The 27,833-nt window shown below is 46.5% G+C and overlaps 1 protein-coding gene across 1 annotated transcript; it reads right to left on the minus strand.

Annotated features, from left to right (window-relative positions):
* Positions 1-1,963: 1,963 nt before the first annotated feature.
* Gle1 (GLE1 RNA export mediator) lies at positions 1,964-27,481 on the minus strand. Its single transcript, XM_021156319.3, has 16 exons — positions 27,320-27,481; positions 26,684-26,908; positions 23,863-23,973; positions 23,207-23,355; positions 22,954-23,014; positions 22,170-22,424; positions 19,750-19,978; positions 18,637-18,749; positions 18,422-18,491; positions 13,474-13,616; positions 13,160-13,350; positions 11,767-11,896; positions 10,182-10,286; positions 7,491-7,573; positions 3,554-3,617; positions 1,964-2,941 (listed from the first exon to the last, which is right to left on the minus strand). The coding sequence occupies exons 1-16, from the start codon at positions 27,416-27,418 to the stop codon at positions 2,873-2,875; spliced, it is 2,097 nt and encodes a 698-aa protein (XP_021011978.1). The 5' UTR covers positions 27,419-27,481; the 3' UTR covers positions 1,964-2,872.
* Positions 27,482-27,833: the final 352 nt, after the last annotated feature.

Raw genomic sequence — 27,833 nt, forward strand, 5'->3', positions numbered from 1 at the left:
TTAAATATAAAACATTATACAGGCATACACATACAATCTACTAAACTACATTGCTGGCTCCCAGAGATTTTTCTATACCCCCTCCCCACATCCCTATTTAAAAGATGTCTTCTTTCTTTTCTTTTCTTTTCTTTTCTTTTTTTTTTTTTTTTTTTGGCTTTTTGAGACAGGGTTTCTCTGTATAGCCCTGGCTATCCTGGAACTCACTCTGTAGACCAGGCTGGCCTTGAACTCAGAAATCTGCCTGTCTCTGCCTCCTGAGTGCTGGTATTAAAGGTGTGCACCACCACACTCAGCAAAAGATGTTGTCTTAACCAGTGGTACATGCCCTCAATCCCAGGACTGGGAAGGCAGAGGTAGAGGATCTCTGAGTATGAGGCCATTTTAGATTGCATAGTGTGTACAGCTGGCTACACAGAGCCACAGGACAGCCAGAACTACACAGAGAAATCCTGTCTCAAACAGGAACTACACTTACGATGTTGGGCACTGTGGCATAAAGCCTGTAGTCCCAGTCTAGAGAGGTTGGAGGCATAAGAATCAGGAAAGTTCAGCTGGGCGTGGTGGCACACGCCTTTAATCCCAGCACTTGGGAGGCAGAGGCAGGCGGATTTCTGAGTTCGAGGCCAGCCTGGTCTACAGAGTGAGTGCCACAGCTATACAGAGAAACCCTGTCTCGAAAAACCATTAAAAAAAAAAAAAAAAAAAAGAATCAGGTAAGTTCAAGATTATCTCTCCATAGAAAAAGCAGCTTGAGGCCAGTCTGGACTATGAGAGAATCTGGTGATAGAGATTGCCTTGTGTAGTCTTGGGATGAAGCAATCCTTGTGAGCCTCCAGAGCAGGCTGGACATGTTAATCCCCTAACCTTACACTCCATCTGTTTGAGACAGTCTGACCGTGTAGCCCAGCTCAGCCTAGTACTTGTTATGGTGTCCAGGCAGACCTTGCTGTCCATCTCAATCCTCCTCTCTCAGCTGCCTCAGTGCTGGGCTCACCTGCATGCAGCATCACTCCCAGCTTCTCATTTTATTTTTGACAGAAGAACGTGTCCACATATAGAACTTCACATACACACTTAGTGACATCGCTATGACAGTGTGGAGAGCCATAGCTCCATGGGGTCCTGCTCAGTGGTTCTGCAAACTGTAAGCTGTACAATTTGAGTGGGCCCATTCAACTTAGCACCAGTTTTCCGGTTATAAAGAGGCCAGTTTCCTAGTGGAGTAGTGGTGTCCAGAAGAAATGCCTTTCTGAAACCTGCACGGCTCCACGTGCTGACTGAGGAAGGTCTGAGCCCACCCACTTTTTTATGCCTAAGTTGATACATCCCACCCTGTTCCTTGCCATGGTCTGTGGAAAACAGATGTCATCCTTGGGTAGATGGGAAAAGCAAATGGTAGGAGGCTATGAGGACACCATTCTCTGTGGGCTCTGCCAGGTAGCCCTGTAAATGAGGGAGACAAGTTCCAGGATATACAAGGTGAAACTCCACACAGAATCGACTACCAGGCACAGTATGAAGACTGCAGCAACAATTCTTTTGTTCTGTAAATGGAGGTGTGCAGTTCAGAGAGGTGAGATATACCCAGGTTACAAAACAAAAATGAATGCAGTTCAGCCACCTGACCCAAGTGATCACTCTCTTCTGTAACATTAGCAGGCCGAGCTATTCTCACTTCTCTTCCTGGGAGGGGCATTGCAGCTGGAGCACAAGGTCTCTGCACATTAGGTGATGCTATAACCTCAACCCCCTACATCTCTTGCTAGATCAATGTCAGTTACTGGAACGTCATTTTTAAAAAAGGGATGCAAAACCAGTCTTTCCAAGGTGAAGGTCAAGTAGATAAAGAGAAGGACCATATACTGCATATCTAGTCCTGCACAGTCATGTCCATGTGATTTACATACACAGCTCATACACAAGACACAGGTAATATTGAGGTAACCACATATCAGCACAGGACTTTTAAAAACTCAAGCTTTATTACTTTTTTGGGAACTCTAGTCCACAATTAAAATGCTTAAGCCGTTCGAGAGTACTAAAGAGAATGCCTGCCACACAGGCCTGCGTGACCAGAGCTGAGGCTCGGCTTCTGCAACAGAGTCAATGTGTTTGCAAACAAATACCAGCTTCCAACTGAGACAGTCAGCTCCTCCTAACCCCAACGCACACAGTGCTGATGGTCTTCAGCTTACACCCAAAGCCATAGGTCAACCCGTCTTAATTCTTGTTGGAAAAACAACAAAAAGGTACGTAATCTAGTACAGCATCCTCAGCCAGCCAGGGGCCAAATTCTAAATCAAGGGGACAGAGTTCTCTATAGTGCATGCTCCCAGTCATGATCCATATACCCAATCCCTGATACACTCTGGGGTGCAGTCCATACCAACATCATTCATGTCTTCTGAATACACACATACGCCACAAGCCACACAGTGTAAGACTGCAAACATTACCTGATACCTGATAAGGGACTCTTAGGAGGCTTATTCTTTCTAAGTATGTGCATGAACAGTGGGGCAGCGTGGAGGGAAAATGGAGGGCTCACTACAGGTCCGAGTCAAGCAGATAAAGAATCACCAGCTCCCTGAGCGACAGACAGAAGAGACCAAGTGCTAAGTGCCCTCTTACCTCTTCTTGTAACCTGTGAGAATTAGAAAGGCCACTTCTCTATCTGTCTGTGACGCCTATAGAACTACCAAACCCGACACAGGACTGACAAAGGCTGTGAACTATAAAAGCCTTATTCACGGGGTACAGATATATAAAAACACACTGACGAATTTCTCAATCTGACGTGATTCTTCCAAGCCCGCTGTCTCAGTTGCTTTATTGTTGCCCCTCCCGCCACACAGTGTGGCGGAGGACATCAGGAGCGCCAGAAGGAAGTTGTCAGAAAGCCTCTGGGTACAGGAATCTCCCTGCGTTGCAGACATTTCTGGACACGAGACACAAAGAAAACAAGGTTGCTTCTAGCATTTCACAATGGGGGATGCTGAGCAAAAATGCTTAAACCAAGGAAAGAACGGACAAAAGATGATGCCAAGGGACAAAAGGAAAAAACCTGATGGGTCTGTGGAAAAGGTTGTTATTAGGTCTGCCCACCCACCCCTCCTTCCCCAGAGCATAGCCTCATTTGGTACCACTTCTGTAGTCAAGGCTCCTAGAAGCTGGCTATCAGTGGACTACCTCACAGAGGTAGATGACCTGTTAAATGCCCTGGTCCTTGCAAACAGAGGAGAGTTCAACTGAACATGCAACACACGAGCCCATGGACTCAGTAGCCACACTCAATAGTTCCCTAGCCCCGAGACACACAGGAGAACCTTGGCTGACAAGGAAAAGTAAGTTTGTTAGAGATTCATTGCATACAGCTTACTGTTCTCTTAGGACAGCTGCCTGAAAGGCAATGTGGGGAGGAAATGACAAGGGAATTACAAACAAAAGGCAGTGTGTGGGAAAACAGAAGAGAGAGCATCAGGTCTGGAGGTCCAAGACTAAAGGACACAAGTTTGCTACAGTTGGGGCATGCTGGAATAGAACATCTTACCTCCAAGAACTGCTTCAGACGTATGAAAGAGCCCATCTGTCCTGAACTCGTGATGGCTTCAATTCTATAGGTGGAGAGACAGAGAGACTTGTGAGTCGTTCCTGTGAGGAATCTCAACACTCCATCAGGTGAGGACCAGATCCATTGACTCTTCTAATGAATGCTGGCTGCTCTTTCACCTGGCCCTCACCGTTCTTCGGAAGGGACAAGGGAGGAAAACAAGTGCTCCTGTCTGAGGTCTTAGCAGGTAGGATGAGTGCGGCCAAGGCCTTCCTACCTGGAGCCCCCGTGAGTTTACAAGAGCTCTTCCCAGTGGACAGGTGAAAGCCACAGAGCTGTCCGGCAGACAATCTAGTCAGCAGACCAGCCTCTCCACCTAACTCCCTGAGAAGCTCATCTCAGTGGCTCGGTTCAGGACCACTTGCTATCATCATCTCAGATAATATGGGGAGTTTAGAAAGAACATTCAAACACACCAAACCCAGGTGTGGGAGCATACACTGGTAATCTTTAGCACACAGGAGGCTTGAGCAGCAGGAATTCAGTGTCACCTTTGGCTACATAGTATATTCCAAGTTTAGCCTAGGCTAGAAAATGAGACCTTCTCTCAAAAAACAAAAACAAAAACAAAACAAAATAAAACAAAAACCAAAAGGGTCAGGAGACTGCTCAGTTGGTAAAGTGCCACAGCTGCATACGCATGAAGCACTGAGTTCTACTCCCAGCATAGACATAGAAAGATGTGGAGCCAGATGTGGAGGCAGGCACTAATGAGCCAGAGCTGGAAGACAGCAACAAAAGGAGCTCATGGCCTTGGTGGCCAGCCGATGTGACCAAATCAGAGAGTTCTAGGTTCATGAGACATTGTCCCAAAAAATAGTTAAGAGTGACAGAAAGCCCCATGTTGGCTTCTGACTTGCACGTGCATGTTTGCCCCGACTTACACACACACACACACATACACACGCACATGTGTGTACACACATGAACAGAGTGAAATCTTTCAGCCACTTCTCAAAAATAAGATAAAAAATAAAAAAGTCAATACATTTTTCCCATGAGTGCTTGTGCCTGTGTGAGTGTGGGGGTAAACATGGAGCCTCGAGTGCACTAGGTAAGTGCTCTATCACCAATATCCAACATCCAATGTCTTATCTCAACATCTTCCTAATTTATACTGTTTTTTGTTTTGTTTTGTTTTGTTTTGCAGACAGGGTTTCTCTGTCTAGCCCTGGCTGTCCTGGAACCCACTCTGTAGACCAGGTTTATACCGTTCCTTAAGAAACAGTATTTAGGGGCTGGTGAGATGGCTCAGTGGGTAAGAGCACCCGACTGCTCTTCCGAAGGTCCAGAGTTCTAATCCCAGCAACCACATGGTGGCTCACAACCATCCGTAACGAGATCTGGCGCCCTCTTCTGGAGTGTCTGAAGACAGCTACAGTGTACTTACATATAATAAATAAATAAATCTTTAAAAAAAAAAAAAAAAAAAGAAACAGTATTTAGGGGATGGAAAGATGGCTTAGTGATTAAGAGCGCTGGTTTCTCTTCCAGAGGACCCAGGTTCAATTCCCAATAGTAGCTCACAACTGTCTGTAAGTCAAGTACCAGAGGATCTGACACCCTCACACAGATACACTGAAGGTTGAAAAACACCAGTGCACATGAAAGAAGAATGAACACTTTTTTAAAAAGAAACAATATGTAACAGATATTTGTTTGAATTTCAAAATCATTTACTCATCCAGGTATAGTAGTACACACCTTTTATGCCAGCACTCAGGACCCAGATGCAGACAGACACATCTTTGAGTTTGAGGCCAGGCTGGTCTACAAGGCAAGTTCAGGAGAACCGGGGCTACACAGAGAAACCCTGTCTTAAAGAACAAAAAACAAAACAAAACAAAACAAAACAAACAAAAACCCCCACTCCAGGGCTGGAGAGATGGCTCAGTGGTTAAAAGCACCGACTGCTCTTCCAAAGGCCCTGAGTTCAAATCCCAGCAACCACATGGTGGCTCACAACTATCGGTAATGAGATCTAACGCCCTCTTCTGGTGCATCTGAAGACAGCGACAGTGTACTCAGATATAATAATAAATAAATCTTAAAAAACAAAAACAAAAACAAAACAACCCACTCCAAAACCCAAAATTATTTACTCAAACATTAAAGAGAAGAAAAAGATGGAGAGATGGCTTGGTGGGTAAGAGCACTGATTGGTTTTGCAGTGGATCCAAGTTCAATTCCCAGCCCCAGGAAGGGCAATTCAAAGCTGCCTGTAATTCTAGCTCTGGGGGCTCCAACTTCTCTGGCCTTTGAAAGCACTTGCATACGCTGTGTTTATATGTGTGTGTGTCTGTGTTTTTGAACCTCCTAAATGCTCACACAATTGAAAATAAGTCTTTTTAAAACACTTTGTTTTCTGTGTATGGGTATTCTGCCTGCATGCACATATGTGTGTACCACATACATATCTGGTACTGTGGAGCCCCTGGAACTGGAGTTACAGACAGCTGTAACCTGCCATGTGGGTGCTGGGAATTGAACTCAGGTCCTCTACAGGAACATCCAGTGCTCCCAACCACTGGGCTATTTCTCTAGCCCCCAAAATAAATATTCACAAAAAAAGAAAAGGGAAGGACGAGTAGAAAGATCTCTCTCTCTCTCTCTCTCTCTCTCTCTCTCTCTCTCTCTCTCTCTCTCTTGTTTTCCAGACAGGGTTTCTCTATGTAGCCCCAGCTATCCTGGAACTCACTCTGTAGACCAGGCTGGCCTCCTGAGTGCTGGGATTAAAGGCATGCGCCATCACTGCCTGGCAATATTATCTTTAAACAGATCCCCATATCCATCATGAGGTGCAAACTGAAGCGCTTGCTCATGCTAGGCACATGACCAATCATAACACTATCTCATTTTTCACATAAGTCAAAAAATACCACACTGGTCTGGTAAGATGGCTCAGCAGGGCCTAAGGCTCTTGTCATCAAGCTTGACTTAACCTACGTTTGACTCCACATGATGGAAGGAAAACCACAGCTACTATATGCACATCATGGCATGTGCATAACCCACCCTCCCATTCCCCTAATAAACAAACAAATATAACTTTAAAATATAGCATATGCAAGACCCACAGCCAAACATTTGGCAGAGATAGAACCCAGGTTGGAGGTCTCGTATTAGGTCCCTCCCCTCAGAGCTCAGGAAACCCTACAGAAGATGATGAGGAGGAAATGTAAGAGCCAAAGGGGTCAAAGACACTGTGGGAGAGCATGGCCCAAGTGATCAGGTGAGCAGGGCTCACAGAGACTGAAGCAGCAATCATAGAGCCTACATTGGTCTGCTCTAGATCCTCTGCATATATGTATATATATATGCTTGTTGGCTTGGAGTTTTGTGGGGACTCCTGACAGTGGGACTGAGGGTGTCTGGCTCTTTTGCCTGTTCTTGGGACTCTTTTCCACCTATTAGGTTGCCTCGTCCAGCCTTGATATAAAGGTTTCTGCTCTTTTTTGTATCTTGTTATACCATGTTCAGTCAATGTCCCTGGGAGGCATGTTCTTCTCTGGGGAAAGCCCAGGCCCAGGAGTGGATCCAAGGGAGAGGGGAGGTGGGGGGACTAAGAGGAGGGGAGGGAGCAGAAGCTGCAGTGGGGATATATTGTATTAGAGAAGAATAAATACAAATTAAAAACAAGAAAAGAAAAGAGCAGAGACAGGAAGACCAAGAAGAGCTCTGAGGCAGTCTGGGCTACAAAGACTCTCTCACAAAACAAAACAAAACAAAAGGACAAGAGAAGATCAAAAATAAAAACTCAGCCAAGGGGGGAAAACTTTATATATATACTTATTGCACAGGTACTTTAGACTTCATGATGCCTAGCTTTCAGGCATTACTTACAAACTCCCCAGTGGTCTGCTCAACAAGCCTATACCTGGGGAAGTAGTCCTCTTTGATGAGAAGAATCATCTTCCAGAACTGGACCTGGTACTGCTTCATAAGGGCGTTCCCGCACACCTAGCGGGAGCAGAAACAAACATCAGCTTGCGAGAGAAAAACAGTCATCCCTTTGCCTGTCCCTCCTGTCAAATTCCTTAGCCACCGTGCCATTTAGCTGACCCAACTCTCTATGCACAGAGCGGCAGTTCACTTGTGAGCATTGTCTCCAGGCATAAGGCCTCAAGTCCATCTGTGACATTAAAGAAAAACCCAGCTGGGCAGAGGCACACGCCTTTAATCCCAGCACTCTGGAGGCAGAGGCCAGTGATCTCTGAGTTTGAGACCAAGATGATTTACAGACTGAGTTCCAGGGTAGCCAGAGCTACAGAGAAACCCTGTCTTGAAAAACCAAAACAAACAAACAAACAAACAAACAAACAAAAAACTAACTTTCTCGGGGCATGGTGGTGCACACCTTTGATCCCAGAACTCGGGAGGTAGAAGCATGCGGATTTCTGAAAAACCACCCTAGCCAGGCATGGTGGCGCATGCCTTTAATCCAAGCACTTGGGAGGCAGAGGTAGGCGGATTTCTGAGTTCAAGGCCAGCCTGGTCTACAGAGTGAGTTCTAGAACAGCCAGAAATCCAGTCTCGAAAAACCAAAAACCAAAACCAAAACAAAACACCTAACTTTCTTCTAATTTCACTTCCACCTAAGTCAACTGTCAAGGCTTAACGAATACTTTTACCATACTGAACAAAGCCTTTCTGAAGGGTGGCATTCCTCCTAGCCTTAGTAAGAATCCAGAATGCTACTTGTCTCAAAGACTCAGCATCTGCATTAATGTACCATAATGTCATGAGTTATAAGGTAACTACGGACTTTTAGAATTACAGGCCTAAGGGCCTCAGTTTTGTCAGGGCATAAACCCTCACCAGTCATTAATTTGAGGCAAGGTCTTATTGAATAGCCTGGGCTGATCTCAACCTTGTGATCCTCCTGTTGAGGCTCCTTTGTGCTGGGACTACAGCCATGCAGTCCCATGCCCAGCTCCCTGAAGCTTATTTCAGCACTGGCTCTTTCAGCTGAGTGTGGTGATGCATGCCTAGCGTCTCATTACTCAGAAGCAAAGAGAAGTGGGTCTCTTAGTTCCCAGCCAGCCTGGTCCACCTAACATTTCCAGCCCAGAGAGTTATAGTAGTGGTTCCCAAGGGCAGAAATGTATGATGTTTCCAGGGAGGGAGATAGCTGACCCAAGCTTGCATTTTCTTCCTGGAAAACATGAATAAGATGGAATACTGATTCCGCCAACCACACTGGGTAAAGAAACAGACTGAGAGAGAGCCCAGGATAGGACGCATCTCCACAGTGCACAAAGCAAGGAAATAAAGTGGCTTATGAAGCAAGAACATTTATGGAAGACTAGAGCCAGGGAGACTGTGTTGGTGCCTGGTGATCTAGTTGCTGTTTCCAGGGTCTTGGGAGATCCACCCCCACAGTCAACCATGGTTCCACTATTCAATTCCCTAAAGTGAAGTCTGCTTTTTGCTTAGGCTGGGATGTACATTACTGTAGAGAGCCAAAAGTGCTTGTACACACAGATGTCCACTGGAAAAGCCAGGGAAGTTAAACTTGCAGGCATCCTTCAAAGGAAAGAGATTTCTAATGTGTCCTCCACCTGGACTGCTGGGAACGGCCACCCTTTACAGCCTGGTGATCACAGGCTTTATGATGAGCCAGGCTAAGGCTATATCTTTGTTTTTGGGTTTTTTTTGAGACAAGGTTTCTCTGTGTAGTCCTGACTATCCTGGAACTCACTTTGTAGACCAGGCTGGCCTCAAACTCAGAAATCCGCCTGCCTCTGGCTCCCGAGCACTGGGATTAAAGGCATGCACCACCACGCCCAGCTCAGGCTATATCTTCCAGAACTTATTACTTTTTACTTATCCCAGACAGACCCTTTCACTATAAACCTTATTACTTCTAGGCCATAAAACTTATCCTTGTGAGAACTGTCAACAGCCTAAATGACTTCCGTGTTACCTCAGGGCCAGGTCAATTTGGACTCCCTCCCACAAGGATTATCTTTACCTCAGTCATTTCTCCCTAGAGCCTTATCTTGAGCATTGTTTCTATGTCAATGACAACCCATCTTATGGATGAAGCCATATGTACTTTGTAAAGAGTTTCAATGTAAACATGTCTTAAACTTTCTTGTACTCATGGGGCTGTGGTAACTGTTATTGAAAACCTTTTTTCCAAGCCGGGCAGTGGTGGCGTACGCCTTTAATCCCAGCACTTGGGAGGCAGAGGCAGGCAAATTTCTGGCACAGAAATGTGCTATGCTTAAATATGGCAAAATACCCCAGCTGATGTTAGACTGAGAAGTCTTGGCCCAGTACCACTCACCTAAACCCAATTTCATTCTTCCCTCACCTGGATCGCTTTCCTTGCCAGCTGTAAGGACCCCACAAACATGAAGAGGAAAAAAAGAAAGGGACATCCTAGCCTAAGGGAAAGAGAAGTCAAGGCCAGGAAGAGAAAAAAACAAAATGGAGGCTTGTTTTGTCTCCACGCTCAGGAGAAACTGGGTAACAGGAGCTCATTCTTGGTCCACTCACGCTGCCCCTCACTCACTTCACCCATGTCCACCTCAACCCTTCTCTCATTTAATAATGGAATTACCTCCAAGAAGTCAAACAGGAGGGTAGCTGTCACATCTGAGAGAGGCTCCATGTTTAAGACCTGTGCCAACCAGCGCCAGCCATGATTTAAGCCATGAGGATGAGCCTGGAAGAGAAGCAGCTGTGTCATGACTTCTTCTCATTGTATCCACAACACAAGTCTCAGTGTACACACTCAGCCCAGACCATACAACCACGCATACAAGACACAACACAAAGACCAAAAGCTAAGGAAACTCTTTTTGGAAATATTGTAGTTTATGCCCAGGCTCCCAGAACATGGCATGATATCTGATGTGCTCTTTGGGGAGTCCATAGCCAGTATCGTCAATACCTTCTTTTTTTTTTCAGATGGGGTCTTAACTTTGTAGCCCAGGCTGACCTGAAATTCACAGCAATTCTCCCTGGCCCAGTCTCCCAGAATGGAAGCATAGGGGTAAATCACCTCACTTGACTTTGTTTGGGTGGATTTCGATTTTGTTTTTGTGGTTTTGTTTTTGTTTTGAGACAGGGTTTCCCTGGCATTGGCACTGGCTGGCTTTGAACTTACTGCCTGTTTCCTGAGTACTGAGATTCAAGCTGTGTCACTATGCCTCTCCACGGCACACTTTTCGTCTGTTCTTGGTATTGTAGTGACAGGGTCTCACTATGCAATCTAGAGTGACCTAGAACTTGCCATTCTTCTGCTATAGCTTCCTGAGTGTTGGGGTTATAGGCAGCATGTCACAGCTGGCTGAAACTTTTATAAATAAAACTTGTCATGGAGAATCTGTTCTAAGATTAATTCTTTATGGCCTCAACAGAGGAAGCTACTAAGCTTTTTAAATTGATTCAAAAAAGTAGCCTACTAAACAACATCCACTTCCCTAAATACAGCCACGACCCTACCATTCTCTTTACCTCATTACTCCACAGCACAGTCTCTCTTAAAGACAGCTTGCAAGAGTTCTCAAAGGCGGAGTCAAAAAACAAAAAACCCAAAAAAACCAAAAACAAGCCAGGCGGTAGTGGCACACACCTTTAGTCACAGCACTTGGGAGGCAGAGGCAGGCGGATTTCTGAGTTCGAGGCCAGCCTGGTCTACAGAGTGAGTTCCAGAATAGCCAGGGCTACACAGGGAAACCCTGTCTCGAAAAACAAAAACAAAAACAAACAAACAAAAAAGGCTGAGTCACAGGCTTGGTCTCAAGCCTCTGACACTACCTCCAAGTGTGAGACCTTTGGGAGGCTGAGCCCAGCTGGAATAAGTTAGGTCACTGAGGACAGACATACCCTTGAAGGGGATACTGGGGATGTCCCTCCATCCTTTGGGAATCCCTTCGCATTTTTCACGTGCCAGTTGCCAGAAGCAACTTTGCACTGCCCGAGCTTCTGCCATGAAGCTTTGCCTTACCATGGCTCCAAAAAAAACGCACGAAGGGAAAGTAAGATCAAAACGTTCTCACAACTGTGGTAAGCCACCAAGCAGTAGATGCTTCCTCCATGAAAGCTGTTTGTCCCAGTTAACAGAGAGCTGAGTGACAAAGGCTGCACTTGCTGTGGATGCTGGACAACCATCCTTACCCCAGCAGGCCTGGTCTACCTACCTCCTGCCGGTTCCCATATGGCCACTGGAGCTGGATGATGGCGGCATACAGACGGATCATCCCAGACATGCGTTTTAGAAAGTTGTCCTGTTGCTCAACCTTGGAATCCGTCACTTGGTAGCCAAGCATCCTATGTGTGAAGATAAGATTCAGAATGCGCCAGGCAGTGGTGGTGCACACCTTTAATCCTAGCACTCAAGAGGCAGAGGCAGGTGGATTTCTGAGTTTGAGGCCAGCCTCGTCTACAGAGTGAGTTCCAGGACAGCCACGACTACATAGAGAAACCCTGTCTCGAAAAACCAAAAAAAAAAAAAAAAGATTCAGAATGCCACCAAAATAAGGGTGACAGAGAGGTTTCTTTCTTTCTATGGCTAAAGGTACTACTAGTCACACTTTGCATCATTATTGTATATTATTAATATGTCTGTACAAAGCACTGGCATCCATCAAATTTCTGTATTAAAGTTCTGCAAAGCAAACTCACCAGTGAACACTCACAGATAGAAAAAACTGCTTTGGGGCTGTACAGATAGCTCTGCAGTTAAGTGTACTGTCTGCCCTTCCACAGATCCCAAGTTCAATTCCCAGCCACATATTGGCTCACACTATCTATAATGTGATCTAAATGGAAATGGTTTAGGTGCTGGCTAGTTTTACATCAACCTGACAAAGCCGGAGTCACCTTAGAAGAGGGAACCTCAGTTGAGAAAATGCCTTTGTGAAACAGATATAGGCAAGCCTGGGAAGGCATATTGATAAGGAAGGGCCCAGCCCATTGTGGGTGATGTCACCCCTGTGCTAGCAGTCCTGGGTATTGTGAGAAAGCAGGCTGAGCAAGTCACGAGGAGCAAGCCAGGAAGCAGCACCCCCCCATGGCCTCTGCATTAGTTCCTGCCTCCAGGTTCCTGCCCTGCTTGAGTTCCTGTCCTACCTATTTTCCACGATGGACTGTGATATGAAATTGTGAGTGAAATAAACTTTCCCACCCAAGTCACTGTGGCCATGGAGTTTTATCACAGCAACAGTAACCCTAACTAAGATAGCTAGCTTCTCAGTGAGATTTAAATGGCTTACACTATTTTGTGAAGTCATTAGATGAATCAATTCTAGGACTCCTAGATCCCAGATCCAGTATTCTTTTCAGTAATCTACGGTGATTATCATCAATTATCACCCCCAAATCTACAAATCCTAAAAGATGTCCAGTTTGCATGAAAGACATTACTTTTTTACCCTTTTTTGTGAGATAGGGTTCTTGCTATGTAGCCCAGTCATGGTTTCAGACAGGACACTTAACAGTAGAGAGAAGGAGCTGCAGGCAAGAATGAGAACACATCCCTATTCTTATGCTACCATGTGCCCCAGAGTGAGAGAGCAGAGAAAACCATTTCACCGTTGATAGTCCTCCAAAGCCATCCCTTCCTTGAAAGCTGGGTAGAAAGGAACAGAGTATGGACACTTCTTGTGGAGATGAGCAAGAATGAGGTCTCCCACTTTAGGATGGAGCATCCAGATACCAGATGCCACCACTGCAATGGGGAATGCCGCTTCATGGTGAGAGGCCACTTCCTCCTCCCCTTGTTTCTAGGAACACAAAAATGGGCACAATTTCAAATTAGTATCGTAGCCAGGTTCAGTACCCACAGCCAGGCTCAGTACTATCTGCCGGCTTCTTCTGCCCAGACCTCTGACAACAAGATTTCTCACCACAAATTTCTCTGCCAGTTTGTACTGGACAAAGTCCAGCCCCTGAGGGTTAAGAGTGACAGACACGGAACGTCCACCAGACTGAACAGGCTTTCCAGAGAGAAGGCTATGGATCTTGTCAAAGATCTCCTTCAGCTTTGAACCTGGACAGGAAAGAAAAAGCAATAAAAAGATGAAGCTGCAGCTGGACATGGCAGTGCACACCTGTTTTAGTCCCAGCACTTGGAAAAGGTGCAGAGACCAGGAACTCAAGGCTAGCCTCAGCCATGGAGTGACCCTGAGACCAGCTTAGTCTGTCTGTATGAGACCTTGTCAAACATACAACTTCATGCCAATCTCTTTCATAATACAGTGACAAAGCAGAGCCCCTACAGAGATCCATTTGTTTAGAAGTTTAGAATCTTAAGCCCCAACACTATCGCAGCTAGACATCTAACTGTGGGCTGGGGAAATGGCTCAGTGGATGGAATACTTGCTGAACCACCATGGACTGAGCTTGAATCCCTAGCAGTCATGTAAACTCTTGAGTGTGACAACACAGGCTTGTAACCCCACTACTAGGAGGGTGGAGACAGGCAGATCCTGGGGATCCACTGATCGGCCAGTCTAGCCAAAATGTTAATTTCCAGGTTCAGTGAGAAACCTTGTCTTACTGCACAAGGTGGAGGAACTAGGAAGATGGTTCAGCAATGACGAACACATACTGCTTTTGTGGAGGACCTGAATTTGATTCCCAGCTCCCATGGGTGTCTCACAACCACCCCTCTAACTCCAGCTCCAGGGAGAGCTGGTGCCTTGGAGGTCATATCACTTACTTGCACATACCTACATATAATTCAAAATAAATCTTTAAAAACAAATAAATAGGTTAGGGAGATGACTCTGTGGTCACAAGAAGTGGCTACTCTTCCACAGGACCCAGGTTCCCTGTACCAACAAGGCAGTTCACAACTGTACATAATGCCATTTCCAGGGGATCCAATATCTTGTTCCAGCCTTCTGGGCACCAGACACATACATGATACATAGACATATGCAGGCAAAACACTCACATACATAAAGTAAATAAATCAATCTACCTAGAAAGAGAGAACACGAATGAGCAAGAAAGCAACTCCACATACTATAGAGGAAGACACCCAGTCCATCTTTGGCCTCCACAAATGCGTGCACAGATGAGCATGGAAGTCCTTTAAAGGTTTTCTCTGCTTTGGCTGATGTCTCTTTCTCTGGGGCTGGCATCCCTTAGAGACCCAGAAGTAAACTCCTGGCATTTGGATTTTCAATTGCCTACTAATTGGTGGAAATTTAACTGATCACCAAAGCTCCATGAGGGACAGGCTTGCTCCTCAGCACAGCACTAGTGGGAGGTAATTTCTAACAGGTGGGAACTAGAATGGGGTCTTCAGATGAGCAGACAGACCCTTGAAGGAAGGAATCTAAAGGACCTCGATCCCATCTGTTTTTCATTTCCCAGCTTCCAGGTCCAGGGTTCTTGCCCAGTGTTCCCCATCATGCTGTGCCCAAAGCGACAGGGCTAACAGCACAAAACAACACCTCTAAAACCACAGGCCACCGGGCAGTGGTGATGCACGCCTTTAATTCCAGCCCTTGGGAGGCAGAGGCAGGCAGGATTCTGAGTTCAAGGGCAGCCTGGTCTACAGACAAACCCTGTGCGTGGTGGTGCACGCCAGCACTCAGGAGGCAGAGGCAGGTGGATTTTTTTTTTTTTTTTTTTTTTAGATTTATTTATTTATTATATGTAAGTACACTGTAGCTGTCTTCAGACACACCAGAAGAGGGAGTCAGATCTTGTTATGGATGGTTGTGAGCCACCATGTGGTTGCTGGGATTTGAACTAAGGACCTTTGGAAGAGCAGTCGGGTGCTCTTACCTGCTGAGCCATCTCACCAGCCCCCGGCAGGTGGATTTCTGAGTTCGAGGCTTGCCTGGTCTACAAAGTGAGTTCCAGGACAGCCAGGGCTATACAGAGAAACCCTGTCTCGAAAAACCAAAAAAAAAAAAAAAAGACAAACCCTGCTCCTCCAGTGCTTAAGCAGACTGGAATTTGTTTTCTTTTTTCTTTCCTTTTTTTTAAAAAGATTTATTTATTTATTTATTTTTTCCATGTTATACACTGTAGCTGTCTTCAGATGCACCAGAAGAGGGCATCAGATCTCATTACGGGTGGTTGTGAGCCACCATGTGGTTGCTGGGATTTGAACTATTGGAAGAGCAGTCGGGTGCTCTTACCCACTGAGCTATCTCACCAGCCCTGGAATTTGTTTTCATTACTCTAGTACCTACAATCAAAGGACCAGCATCTTCAGCTGAAAATATCGAGTTCCTATAATCCCTTCAGAAGTGATATTTTCACTAGTGACTCAAAAATATCCCTTAAACCAGAGATATAGGAAGAAACCCAAAAAGAATTAAGAAGACATCACAGAAATGACAGGATGAGTAATTTCAGAATAGATGAACTAACTTGGATGTTAAATGTGTCCACCTCTATACACGTATGAACTGGCTAGTTTTGTGTCAACTTGACACAGCTGGAGTTATCACAGAGAAAGGAGCTTCAGTTGAGGAAATGCCTCCATAACATACAACTGTCAGGCATTTTCTCAATTAGTGATCAAGGGGGAAAGGCCCCTTGTGGGTGGGACCGTCTCTGGGCTGGTGGTCTTGGGTTCTATAAGAGAGCAGGCTGAGCAAGCCAGGGGAAGAAAGCCAGTAAAGAACATCCCTCCATGGCCTCTGCATCAGCTCCTGCTTCCTGACCTGCTTGAGTTCCAGTCCTGACTTTCTTTGGTGATGAACAGCACAATTCGGAAGAGTAAGCTGAATAAACCCTTTCCTCCCCAACTGCTTCTTGGTCATGATGTATGTTCAGGAATAGAGACCCTGACTAAGACAAGGTCTCTCCCCAGTGCACTCCTGCTAGTAATGTTACCAAGAGCTTCCAAGGGCCATAACAAGTCTGGATCTCGCAACCAGCCCGTCTACCCCATACTGGATATGGCTACTATACCCACAGCCTATGTCCACTTAGAAATCTTCCCTACACTGATTGTTATCAGCCATTTTCAGTGAGAGAATCAAGTTGTTTTTTCCTTTTGCTCACCTAACCTTGGTTTTTTTTTTTTTTTTTTTGGTTTTTCGAGACAGGGTTTCTCTGTGTAGCCCTGGCTGTCCTGGAACTCACTCTGTAGACCAGGCTGGCCTCGAACTCAATCTGCCTGCCTCTGCCTCCCAAGTGCTGGGATTAAAGGTGTGCACCACCACGCTCTGCTCACTTAACCTTACTGCACTAGATCCAGAGTATGCTGGGTCTCAGAAGGCTCACAGCAGAACAGGCACAGACAAGTGGATTGTTTCCGGTTCCCAGCTACCATTCCTGATGTCTATCAGACAACTGGCTACTTAAAGGAAAGGGAAGGAAAAGAGGCACAGAAAAGATATACTAGTTAGGAGAGAGGCGAAACACAGCTAGGAGAGAAGCCCTAATATGGCTGCTATAAACTCTGAAACTTGGAAAAAAGGAATGAGCCAGGATGGAGTTAGGAGTCACTGGCATAAAAGTAACATCTGACACCACGGGGGTTACAAGGGATAAACAGAACTCTGGGGTGACAGCAGGCCCCGTGGAAGCACTACAATCAAGGCAGGGCCCTGAGATTGAAGAACTCACAAAGGAGAAGGTGGCTGGCCTGGGGAGCAGCCATCAGGAGCTGTCTCAGACAGAAGCTTATAGTCCACAGGCCAAATGCAAACACTGGCTGGACTAGAGACTGATCCCAAGAGCTAGGGAGCCAAGGCTGTGGCCTGAGCCACTCAAGCACATTTAAAGGCTGAGGGAAAGAAACTGGAAAAGGAACCCAGCAGAGGAAGGGAACACACAGCAGAGTCAGCAGGTGACAGGGGACGTGAACAAAGGCAGACCTTTACAAGAGCTGACTAGGGTAGGAAGGCCACCTCTGTCTCTAAAACAGACTAAAAAGAAAACAGCCTTTCTGAGGGGCTCATGCTGCTTCTGTCTCCTGGCTGTGGCTGAAGTGAGACTATGGTGACAAGAGGAAGCAATGAGGACAAGCAGGACACAGCAGCCAGCCCCTCTGCTGTCACTGACAAAGAAAACAGCACTTTAACCCCCAGCACATGATGTGTTTATTTATACTCTGCCCTGTTCCACAAAGAATTTCAGGACACAAAGGGCAGGAAGGAAGTGTGGACAAATGGCCTCAGGGCACAATCTCCAACATTCCTCAGCTTTTTTTTTTTTTTCTTTTTGGCAACAAGCTGAAAGGACACTGGGCACAATAAGCAAGAGGGCTCTCTAGCTGCTCTTCTATTTCTTGTTGGTACAGCCTGGAATCTAGAGGCCTCACATACAGCTGTGTGAAAGTCAAACTGAGCCCTAGCTCTAAAGGGTCTTTCTTTGTCTGGCCTTATTCTCTACATCTCTCCTAAGGGAGAATACTAATACATCTGTCTTGGAGTTTGGCGATGCTAAAACAAAACAAACAGGAAAAGTGTGAGGATTATAAGCGACTTCCTAGGTGGGTGTTCTCCCATCTTCCTTCCCAAGTTCTCTTTATGAGAAATTAAAAGCCATCTGGAGGCCAGGGGCCAGGGTCTGAGTTGCACTTCATGCAGGCTGTACTTGAACTTATGATCCTACAGCCTCAGTTTTCCCTCAACCAGCTGGGACTACAGGCCTGTACTATTAGACCCAGCTATCTTCTGTTTGAAGAGAAAAAACTGAAAAACCTAGGGATGCAACATACATCTGAACGTGGGTGTGTGTGGTAGTGGGGATGGAGCCCAGGCCCTTGCATACACTTGTCAAGTGTCCTGCTACTAAGCCATATTCTCCAGCCCTGAACACTGTTAAGAACCTCACAGCTATCAGAGTTTGCAAATATAAGACACCCATCTGACCCACCTGCAATGGTGGAGATCTGGCTCACTGGGATGGTGGCTGCCTTCTGCAAGTCCATCTTTATCTTTTTGGTCTGTCAAGAGAATGGTGACTTGGTAAGTGGGGCTGTCCAGAGCTGAGCACGTGCTGCTAGAATGAAGGACCATGACACACCACGTATGTTCTTTCACAACATCAGGCTGTGGGGCCACAATTTTGGCCACCCATCTCTCCCCTACCTGACTATCCTTGCTGCTGGTCAGGTCCTCGAAGGCCAACACGCACTTGGCAGAAGCATCCTGAAGTTGCTGGTACCACTGCATCGTACTATCCTGCACCTTCACCTGCAGGTCTGAGAACAAAAGACAGGCCTTAGTGGCAGTGAGCTTATATGACAGGGCATCTGCACTAGGACTGTTCTAAGCACTACACTATGCATTGGCTGCTTCAGTGTCACAATCACACAACAGAGTCGATACTAATATGTTTTCCATTTAACCAGAAACAGGCACAGAAAAGCTGCTTGTCCAGGTCACACTGCTATGGCAAGTAGAAAGAGGTTTGACTATCTGGTCTAAACACAATGCTCTGCTGATCCCTGTAGCCGGCCTTTTGCTACATTGGGGGGGGGGGGTGTTCTTCTTTCTTCCATTCTTCCAACCCCCTAGCACTAGATAGGGGAGAGAAAGGATAAAGAGGAAAGGAAAGAGATCGATCCCTGACTAAAGTCAGGGGTCAGAGGGGGAGACTTTATCATTAGATGACTTCCTGATGATCAGGAGTGTTCACTTCCTTGGGGCAAGTTTGATCTTCACCAGCATGATATCTAATTTGTTGTTCTTCTCGGGACACAACTACTTAACAAAACACAGCCAACAACAACAAGCAACCTACGCCACCGCTAAGGGCCCTAGCATTTATATACCCGACGAGAAGTCCCCAGAATGCCAAGCATCACACAATCACAGGAACTATCTGGAGCTGGCAAAATCACAGCCAGCTACTGTGGACAGTTGGAATCCTTTAATCCTTGCACTTAGGGGTCAGAAACAGGTGATCTCTGTGAGTTCGAGGCCAGTCTGGTCACAAAGTAAGTTCCAGGATAGCCAGGGTTACACAACAAAACCTTGTCTCAAAACACCAAAAGGAATAAACAAACGCTCAGCAGTAGCACTGTCTGGAATGCCACCCTTGTTAGATGGAGACAGGCTTTTCAAGGACTGCAGAAGACGGTACAATACAGAATTGGTTCCAGATCAACCAAAACTGTATGTAACACATTAGGTAAGAGTTCTGATGAACTGGGCAGTCCTGTAGTGTGACACATCACATCACACCACACCACAACCCACCTTCATTCTGTGTTCCTACTGGGCTTGGGCTGGGTGCAGAGGTCTGGGTGGGAGGCCCTGGCCCCTGCTGCACCTGTGACTCCTGCCGCTTGACCCGTGCCTCCTCTTCATGCTTCTTCTTCACTTGAGAGGCTCTGGTGATCTCCTGCTCCAAATCTGAGAGAAGGTCCCGCATTTCCTGCAGGGCTCGCTCTGCCTCAGCTTGGTTCTCTGCTGTGGGATAACCACTCTATCAGAGTGAGAGACAATACTTAACATTGACCTCTTTTGTGGTGCTGAGTCATATTACACACAGTACATTTTTAGAGTGGACCAGTTGGACCAGTGAGTATACATGATCAAATGTTGGTGCCTACTAATTTCCTGTTCTCTTAAGAATTCAAAGGCCGGGCATGGTGGCGCACGCCTTTAATCCCAGCACTTGGGAGGCAGAGGCAGGCGGATTTCTGAGTTTGAGGCCAGCCTGGTCTACAGAGTGAGTTCCAGGACAGCCAAGGCTGCACAGAAAAATCCTGTCTCAAAAAACCAAAAAAAAAAAAAAAAAAAAAGAATTCAAAGAGCTGGGAGTGGTGGTTCATGCCTGCAACCCTAGCACCTGAGAGGCAGAGGCAGGAGGACTGCTACAATTCTGAGACCAGCCAGGGCTACACAGTGAGTCTCCGTTTCAAAGAAAGAAAAAGCCATTGAGATAGCTCAGTGGGGAAGGTCCTTGCTTCACAACCCTTATGTCACCCTGAATTTGATACCTGCAGCTCCACAGATAGAGCACTGACCCTGAAAAATTCTCCTCTGATTTCTAAACATGCACCCACACAACATAGCATCCGAAGGTTTATCATAGTCACCACCCCCACAGCAGCCAGCCAGGATGTTTTGAAGCATTTGGCAACACTGCAAACAGCAGTCTTTTTTAAAAAGTCTGTGACAAAACCAAGTATATTGTGTCAGCAATCCTAGCTCTCAATCCTTGGAGCAGTGCCTTAAGCTCCAAGCCATGTTGAGCTACACAGTAAGACCCTACAACAAAACAAACAAAAAATACCCAAAAGACCAAAACAAAAAACAAAACAACAAAACAACAACAACAAAAAACCCCTGGGCTAGAGAAACGGCTCAGCAGTGAGGAGCATGCGCTGATTTTACAGAGGACCTGAGTGGTTCCGAGCTCACAGCCACAAGTAATTCTTGGTCCAGAACTAGCCTCTGTGAAAATCCACACAAGTGTACATACATGAACACAGACAAGACGTGTGTGTGTGTGTGTGTGTGTGTATTATATATACTGGGCAGTGGTGGCACACACCTATAATCCCAGCACTTGGGAGGCAGAGGCAGGCAGATTTTTGAGTTCAAGGCCACAGCCTGATCTACAGAGTGAGTTCCAGGACGGCCAGGGCTACACAGAGAAACCCTGTCTCGACACCCCCCTCCCCAGAAAAAAAAAGTCAAATAATTCCAGCAAGTTAGCTCTTTCTTGCCACCTTGTGAGGAGAGGAGCTTGGGTTCAGCAGGCCCAGGTGCAAGGCCATCTGGCAAGTCTTTTTTTTTTTTTTTTTTTTTTTTATACACTGTAGCTGTGTTCAGACACATCAGAAGAGGGCATCAGATCTCATTAAGGATGGTTGTGAGCCACCATGTGGTTGCTGGGATTTGAACTTTGAACCTTCAGAAGAGCAGTCGGGTGCTCTTACCCACTGAGCCATCTCACCAGCCCCCATCTGGCAAGTCTTGTCCTGGCTTTCAGAGCCATCTGCCAGTGCTTCATTCCTGCTCTCAGAGGAGGAAAAAGAAAGCGACAACAGTCTGTCCTTCTGCACAATCTGCAGGAGTACTTTTTGAATCTAAGACATCAAATTTTAGAGTATGTGGCCAATATTTCCTAATTTGTACAGTCTCTACATTTTTCACGTGCTCACATAAATGGGCATTTCCTTTACATGTCAGTTCATCTTGTGCTTACTGTCAGATACTCGCTTCCTTCTTCCATTCTACTTAATGGTTCTTCTGTCTCGGGATTTACAGCTAAATATACAATATAGAATAAAATGAAGATAAAATAAGTTTAATCTCTATTTGAATGTATTTATATCTCTTATTTGCTACGCTACCAGGAAGCTGTGTGAGCAAGGCAAACACTTTCCCAATGTCCAATAGCTTCATATCTCATCCCGCTATCAAGTGACAACTGGTATTCCTCCAACAGGCAGGCATTACTTTAATTTTCATCTTATTTGTTTGTTCTTAGAAACAGGGTTTCTCTGTGTAGCCCTGACTGTCCAGGAACTCTTTCTGTAGACCAACCTGGCCTCAAACTCAGAAATCTGCCTGCCTCTGCCTCCCAGTACCAGCACTGCCCAACAAAACACATTAGAGTGTAAGCAGCTGTGCCTAACCTGAAACAGTCATTCTGTAATCCTCACCTCCACGGTGGTGCGGATGATGCCAGAGATGAGGCCACATAGCTGGTTGCCCCGGGTCTGGAAGGCAGCCAGGTCCACACTCAGCAGTTCTTTGTGCTGACTGGAGGCATCCAGCTGCTGGTTGAGCTGCAGGACCTCCTCTTGGAGGGAGTACAGGCTGCGCAGACGGACCTGACCTTCCTCCTTCCGAAGCTGCTCCTGCTCCGCCTGCTTCATCCGCTGCTGCTCTGCCTCTCGAAGCTTTAGGTTGAGAATCTACTGAAAGGGGCACTGAGTCAGTCATTGGGGTGTGGGTGGCTTTCCCTTTCCACATTGCTCAAGTCCTAAGTGAGCTACATCTTTTCACAGATGGGCTGAGGAAATAGACTCCCCCAGGGACAATATATAAGTTAATTGCAATTTTCAGCTTCACTGGCTCTATGAGAGTGGCAAATCACACCTCTACAGCTTTCTGAGGACATTGTTAGGGATAATCAACAAAGGGGGGGGGGGCTGCTTAAATGTGGGTGGTACTACCCTACAGGCTGAGCTCTGAGGAAAAGAAAAGAGAAACCCAGAGAGCAGAGGCTTTCTGAGCCATGTGAAACCAGGAGCTGAAACACTCCCCTTTCCTTCTGTCCTCTCGGGTCCTTGGTCCCAGTAATGAAAGAGTAACTACAGAGCCACTACCAAGGAGCACAATTGCAGACCAGGTCTCCAGAAGGACTCTGTTGATGGACTGATAAACCTCAAGAGGCAAGAGACAGACACCGATACAATCACGCCAAGTGTCCCAGGCACTGACCTTGGCTCTATGGCGGTGCTCCTCTTTCAGCTTCTCCTGATGGCCCAGGGCCTCCCTGGTACTGATAAACAAGGCAGGATCAGGGGTGTTTCCCAAGACCTTTCCTGCCTCCCTTGCTGTCACATTAGGCCTCCTCCAAAGCTGCATACTTTTCTAGACTGGAAGCCTCTTTGCCTATTTTTCACCTTGGGATTTCTCTGGGAAAGCATCAAGCTGATCGCACAGACAGATACCTGCACTCAGGAAGACTCACCTCTTCTCCATCACTTCCTGTAAGTCCTGGAACTCCTTATGCAGCTTCAGCTCCTTCAGCTCGTCAAACCTCTTTAGCTGCTCCGATGCCATCTCTGAGAGGGCTCGCACCTTCCTCTCTTGCTCCTCCTGCCATTGCCTCAGGCCCTCCTAGAAGGGTCAGCACCTGTTTTCGCTGTGGCCCAGCACCTGGCTCATCTGCTCCTGGACCTCCACCCTCCGTCCTCAGAGCACAGAAGACTCCAGAGCATAGGATCACCTGCTTTTTTATTAAGCTCTATATTCAAGCACTGACTTGTCCTTGAAAATTTTTTTTTTTTTTTTAGTAACACAAGTTGCTTACCATATATTTTATTTTTCTAAAAAAACATTTTATAGTTAGTTTTTATTTTTATTCTTTTTCTTCCTAGCTTTTTTAGAGACAGGATTTCATGTATCCCCTGCTGGTCTCAAACTTGTTCTATAGCTAAGGTTGACCTTAACCTTCTACCTGTCAGAAAATAGAACCAGACTTCAGTTAGAGTTCACTGTCACACTACCTCCCCAAGTGAGCTGTCAGTGGGTGGCAAATCATGATTAGCATAGTTAGTTTCCTTCCCAAGAATCTCCCAAAAAGCGACTCTGTAGTGTCAAACCCCGACCCCTGCTCTCACTTACGGTTCCTCTCATTCTGTGCGCCAATTCGTACATTCGGATGCAACCTTCCACCTTGCTCGCCCGGGACGACTGAGGTGCAGTAGGTTCTGGGAACGGGGACTCATGTGTGCTCTAAATACAAGATGAGGAAATCAGGGGCTGGTGAGATGGCTCAGTGGGTAAGAGCACCCGACTGCTCTTCCGAAAGTCCAGAGTTCAAATCCCAGCAACCACATGGTGGCTCACAACCATCCACAACGAGATCTGGCGCCCTCTTCTGGAGTGTCTGAAGACAGCTACAGTGTACTTACATATAATAAATAAATAAATCTTTAAAAAAAAAAAAAAAAAAAAAAAAAAAGATGAGGAAATCAGTAAGCTTTTTTTTTTTTTTTTTTTTGGTTTTTCAAGACAGGGTTTCTCTGTGCAGCCCTGGCTGTCCTGGAACTCACTTTGTAGACCAGGCTGGCCTCGAACTCAGAAATCCACCTGCCTCTGCCTCCAGAGTGCTAGGATTAAAGGCGTGCGCCACCACGCCCGGCATAAGTAAACTTTGAACATGGTCAACTTATGTTGTCTTTTAGAGACAAAGATCACGTCCTTGCTGGCTTTCTGTTAGAATAGCTTTCTAGGTGTTCACCTAACAAACTATCCAAAACAAGATCTCTTTTGGCTCGCAATTCAGAGGTTTCTGTACATGGTCTCATGGTTTCTGTATATGTGTTTCCTGGTTCTGGGCTGTGTTAAGGCAGAACATGACAGCAGAGGCATGTGGTGGAGAAAAGCAGCCACCATTAAGTGGCTGGGAAGCAGGAGAGGGAGGAAAGGGCCAGGGATAGATTTAGGAAACAAGGACCTGTGGCCTCCCTTCCCCCCAGCCTGGAACCTGCCTGCTCAAGGGTGGAGCTACCGGCTCATTCGTCCTGCCACGCCCACTGCTGGAACCTGCCTTTGCTGCCTGGAGTCACACACACACACACACACACACACACACGTGTTCGTCCTGCTACTGGACCCTGAGTTACTTGGCGGGAAATTGGGTTCCCTCCCCCTTCCTTTATAAACTGAGTGTCTGGAATTAGTAAAATTGAGCCTAGATCAGAACTTGTTGTCCTGGCTCCATTCTTTTCTTCCGCCCCGTCTAGTTTCCTCTCTTTTCAGCCTGAACTGCCATTTTCAGTTGAACCGTTCGTGTTGTAGACCGCGGGCGGGCCGCAACAAGGACCCAGTTCTTGCAGTTTAGCACTAGTGACTGTTTCCACCCCTGATAAAACATGAGATTATGACCCATCTATGTATATCTCTCTGAAGAGAATGATCTACTTCCTCAAAGCTGCACCTTTCAATGTTGCCACAAGAGGGGCAAAGTTCAACACAGAATCCTCTGAGGAACATTTGAGGTCCAAACTCTAACACACCCAACTAAGAACCAATATTAAATTTATAAGCCACCAATAATGAAAATAATTTAGTGTCAGAATACAGTCTAAAATGGAGCTGTACACGCTGGGCATGGTGGTGCACGCCTTTGATCCCAGCACTCGGCAGGCAGAGGCAGGCGAATTTCTGAGTTCGAGGCCAGCCTGGTCTACAAAGTGAGGTCCAGGAAAGCCAGGGCTATACAGAGAAACCCTGTCTTGAAAAACCCAAAACAAACAAACAAAAAACTCCAAGAATGGAGTTGTACGAGAATTCTAAGTACTTGTGAGAAAACTCCAAGAAAAAAGTCTTGTGACCTCAGTTTCAACACACAGATGTGTTCTCAGAATATGCACTGCCCCCTCCTACGTGTAGCAGACAGGAATGGGTTTAATTCAGATTATTCATTACAACTGGTTAATATTCATTTACATTTGTCTAAGGAAAATCGTTTTCCCACTGGTGGCTTGTCCTTGTGAATGACTACAGTACCCAGGTGACTTTTCCCTCAGAGTATAAATTATCTGATGCTCTGAGTAAAGTTAGCTATCATATGAGACATCAGCCTTCCTCGTTTTGTAGGCCCTGCTCCCCCAGGTTCATGCTGCCAATGAGAACAGACAACAGGGAACACTGTGTATTATGACATCAACTTTGCTATGTTGTTCCTCTCTGTCTGTCTGTCTGTCTGTCTGTCTGTCTGTCTCTGTCCCTCTCTCTCTCTCTCTCTCTCTCTCTCTCTCTCCATTCCTGGCCCTAACTCATTTACATTCCATCTTCCCCAAAAGGCTAAGAAGCACAAAACTTTCGTTTTGGGTTTGTTTGTTTGTTTGTTTAAGACAGAGTTTCATTATGTAGCCCTGGCTGGCCTAGAAGTTGCTCTGTAGACCAGGATGGTCTTGAATTCACAGGACCCCACCTGTCTCTGCCTTCCAAGTGCTGCACTTAAAGTTGTGCACCACCACACCTGGTGTTACACTGCTTCTCTTTAATAAACTGGTGTTTCTTCTGTGCTGGGGAGATAGATTAAATGGGTAAAGTACAAGCAGGGAAGGCCTAAGGTCTGACTCTATTGATCCTTATAAACATGGCATGGCGGCATGCACTTAAGAGTTCCAGCACCAGAGAAGAAGAGACAGGATGATTTCTGGGACTACTGGCCAGTTAATCCTAATTGATGAGCTCCAGGCCAATGAGGGACACTTGCCTCACAACCCAAGATGAAGGCCTCTGAGACTCAAGACCTAAAGTTGATTTCTGGCCTCCACACACATGAGCATACACACATACCAACAGTGGATGATACGGGAAATACAATTATCTGCAATGGGAAACAATCGTCTCCCCCAAGTCACTGTCCTGTGACTAAACATTTCAACCTTGCAGCCAACAAGTCTTTTGTCTTAAGCAAATTAAGCCTTACCTGGGTTCCATTTGGTGTTGAGGGTGACGGGGATTGTGGGCTACTTCTGACAGGAGACTTTAGTAGTGAGGATTGGTACAGGCCAGATGCAGATCCAGAGGATGGTGAATTATCAGAAGGAGCACTCTCTTGCGTTTGTCCAGAGGTGTTGGGTAGGATGTGATCTACCACCCATCCAGAGTAAGAAGACAGTTTGGGAAGAGACATGCATTCTTCCAAAACATCCTAAAGACAAAAAGATTAAGCCTATTTGTTTTTGTTCTTCTTGTTGTTGTTTTCTTTTTTTGGTTTTTCGAGACAGTATTTCTCTGGGCAGCCCTGGCTGTCCTGGAACTCACTCTGTAGACCAGGCTGGTCTCGAACTCAGAAATCTGCCTGCCTCTGCCTCCCAAGTGCTGGGATTAAAGGCGTGCGCCACCACGCCCGGCACGGTTAAGCCTATTTGTATGTCCATTGGTAAGTATAAGACATTATTGCATGTAATGCTCAACAGCTGAAGGCCCAAGCAAATAAATTAATACAGAAGATTAAAAAAAGGATCGCAGCCCGTCCCGTCCCGTCCCCACGCCCAGTCCTCCACCGCGGTCTCTAGCGAGCCTGCTAAACGCGGGCCGCCGGCCGCCGGCCGCCGCTCACCTCGTAGCGCAGCAGCCACTCGCGGTCGTAGCGCAGGCGGCCTTTGCTGGTGTTGCGGAGCGCCCTCAGAGTTTCCCAGCAGCGACCATCGGACGGCATGGCAAGTCACCAGCTGACACGACTGACAACAAACCCTCGAATCCGCCGCCGAGGAGGCGCCGCCTTCCGCTTCCGGGGTGTCCGCCCCACATCCGGTGCAGCCTCTCCGTAACGGTCGCAGAACCTGTCCGTCAGCAGCGCCCCGCCCACTAGTGAGCGCCTCCCCCTGGACAGAGCAAGAATGCGGGATTGAGTCTAAACTAGCGAGCGACGTGGACCTGAATCTCAATGTAATTTCTCGCAGTCACAATTGCCCGGGCGATGCTCTGCGTTTTTTGACCCATCTACTGCTCATGAGTCCGTGGCAGCGGTTTGAGGTGGATAAGAACCTCAAGAGAACAAGCAGTATTTTTTCTGTTCAGGCGTTAACAGTCCTTACTATCCTTGTTGTGGAGCCTGGTTCATTTTTCAACAC

The sequence above is a fragment of the Mus caroli genome, unplaced genomic scaffold, assembly GCF_978045245.1.
Source record: "Mus caroli unplaced genomic scaffold, Mus_caroli_1 scaffold_2, whole genome shotgun sequence".
Taxonomy (NCBI): domain Eukaryota; kingdom Metazoa; phylum Chordata; class Mammalia; order Rodentia; family Muridae; genus Mus; species Mus caroli.

Excerpts from the sequence above, each read along its gene's own strand:
- Gle1 (XM_021156319.3), bottom strand. The coding sequence starts at position 27,418 with ATGCCGTCCGATGGTCGCTGCTGGGAAACTCTGAGGGCGCTCCGCAAC. Across the intron at positions 23,974-26,683 it reads CAACACCAAATGGAACCCAG|AGCACACATGAGTCCCCGTT; the intron begins GTAAGGCTTAAT and ends TCTTGTATTTAG. Across the intron at positions 13,351-13,473 it reads AACTGGCAGAGAAATTTGTG|AAACAAGGGGAGGAGGAAGT; the intron begins GTGAGAAATCTT and ends TTGTGTTCCTAG.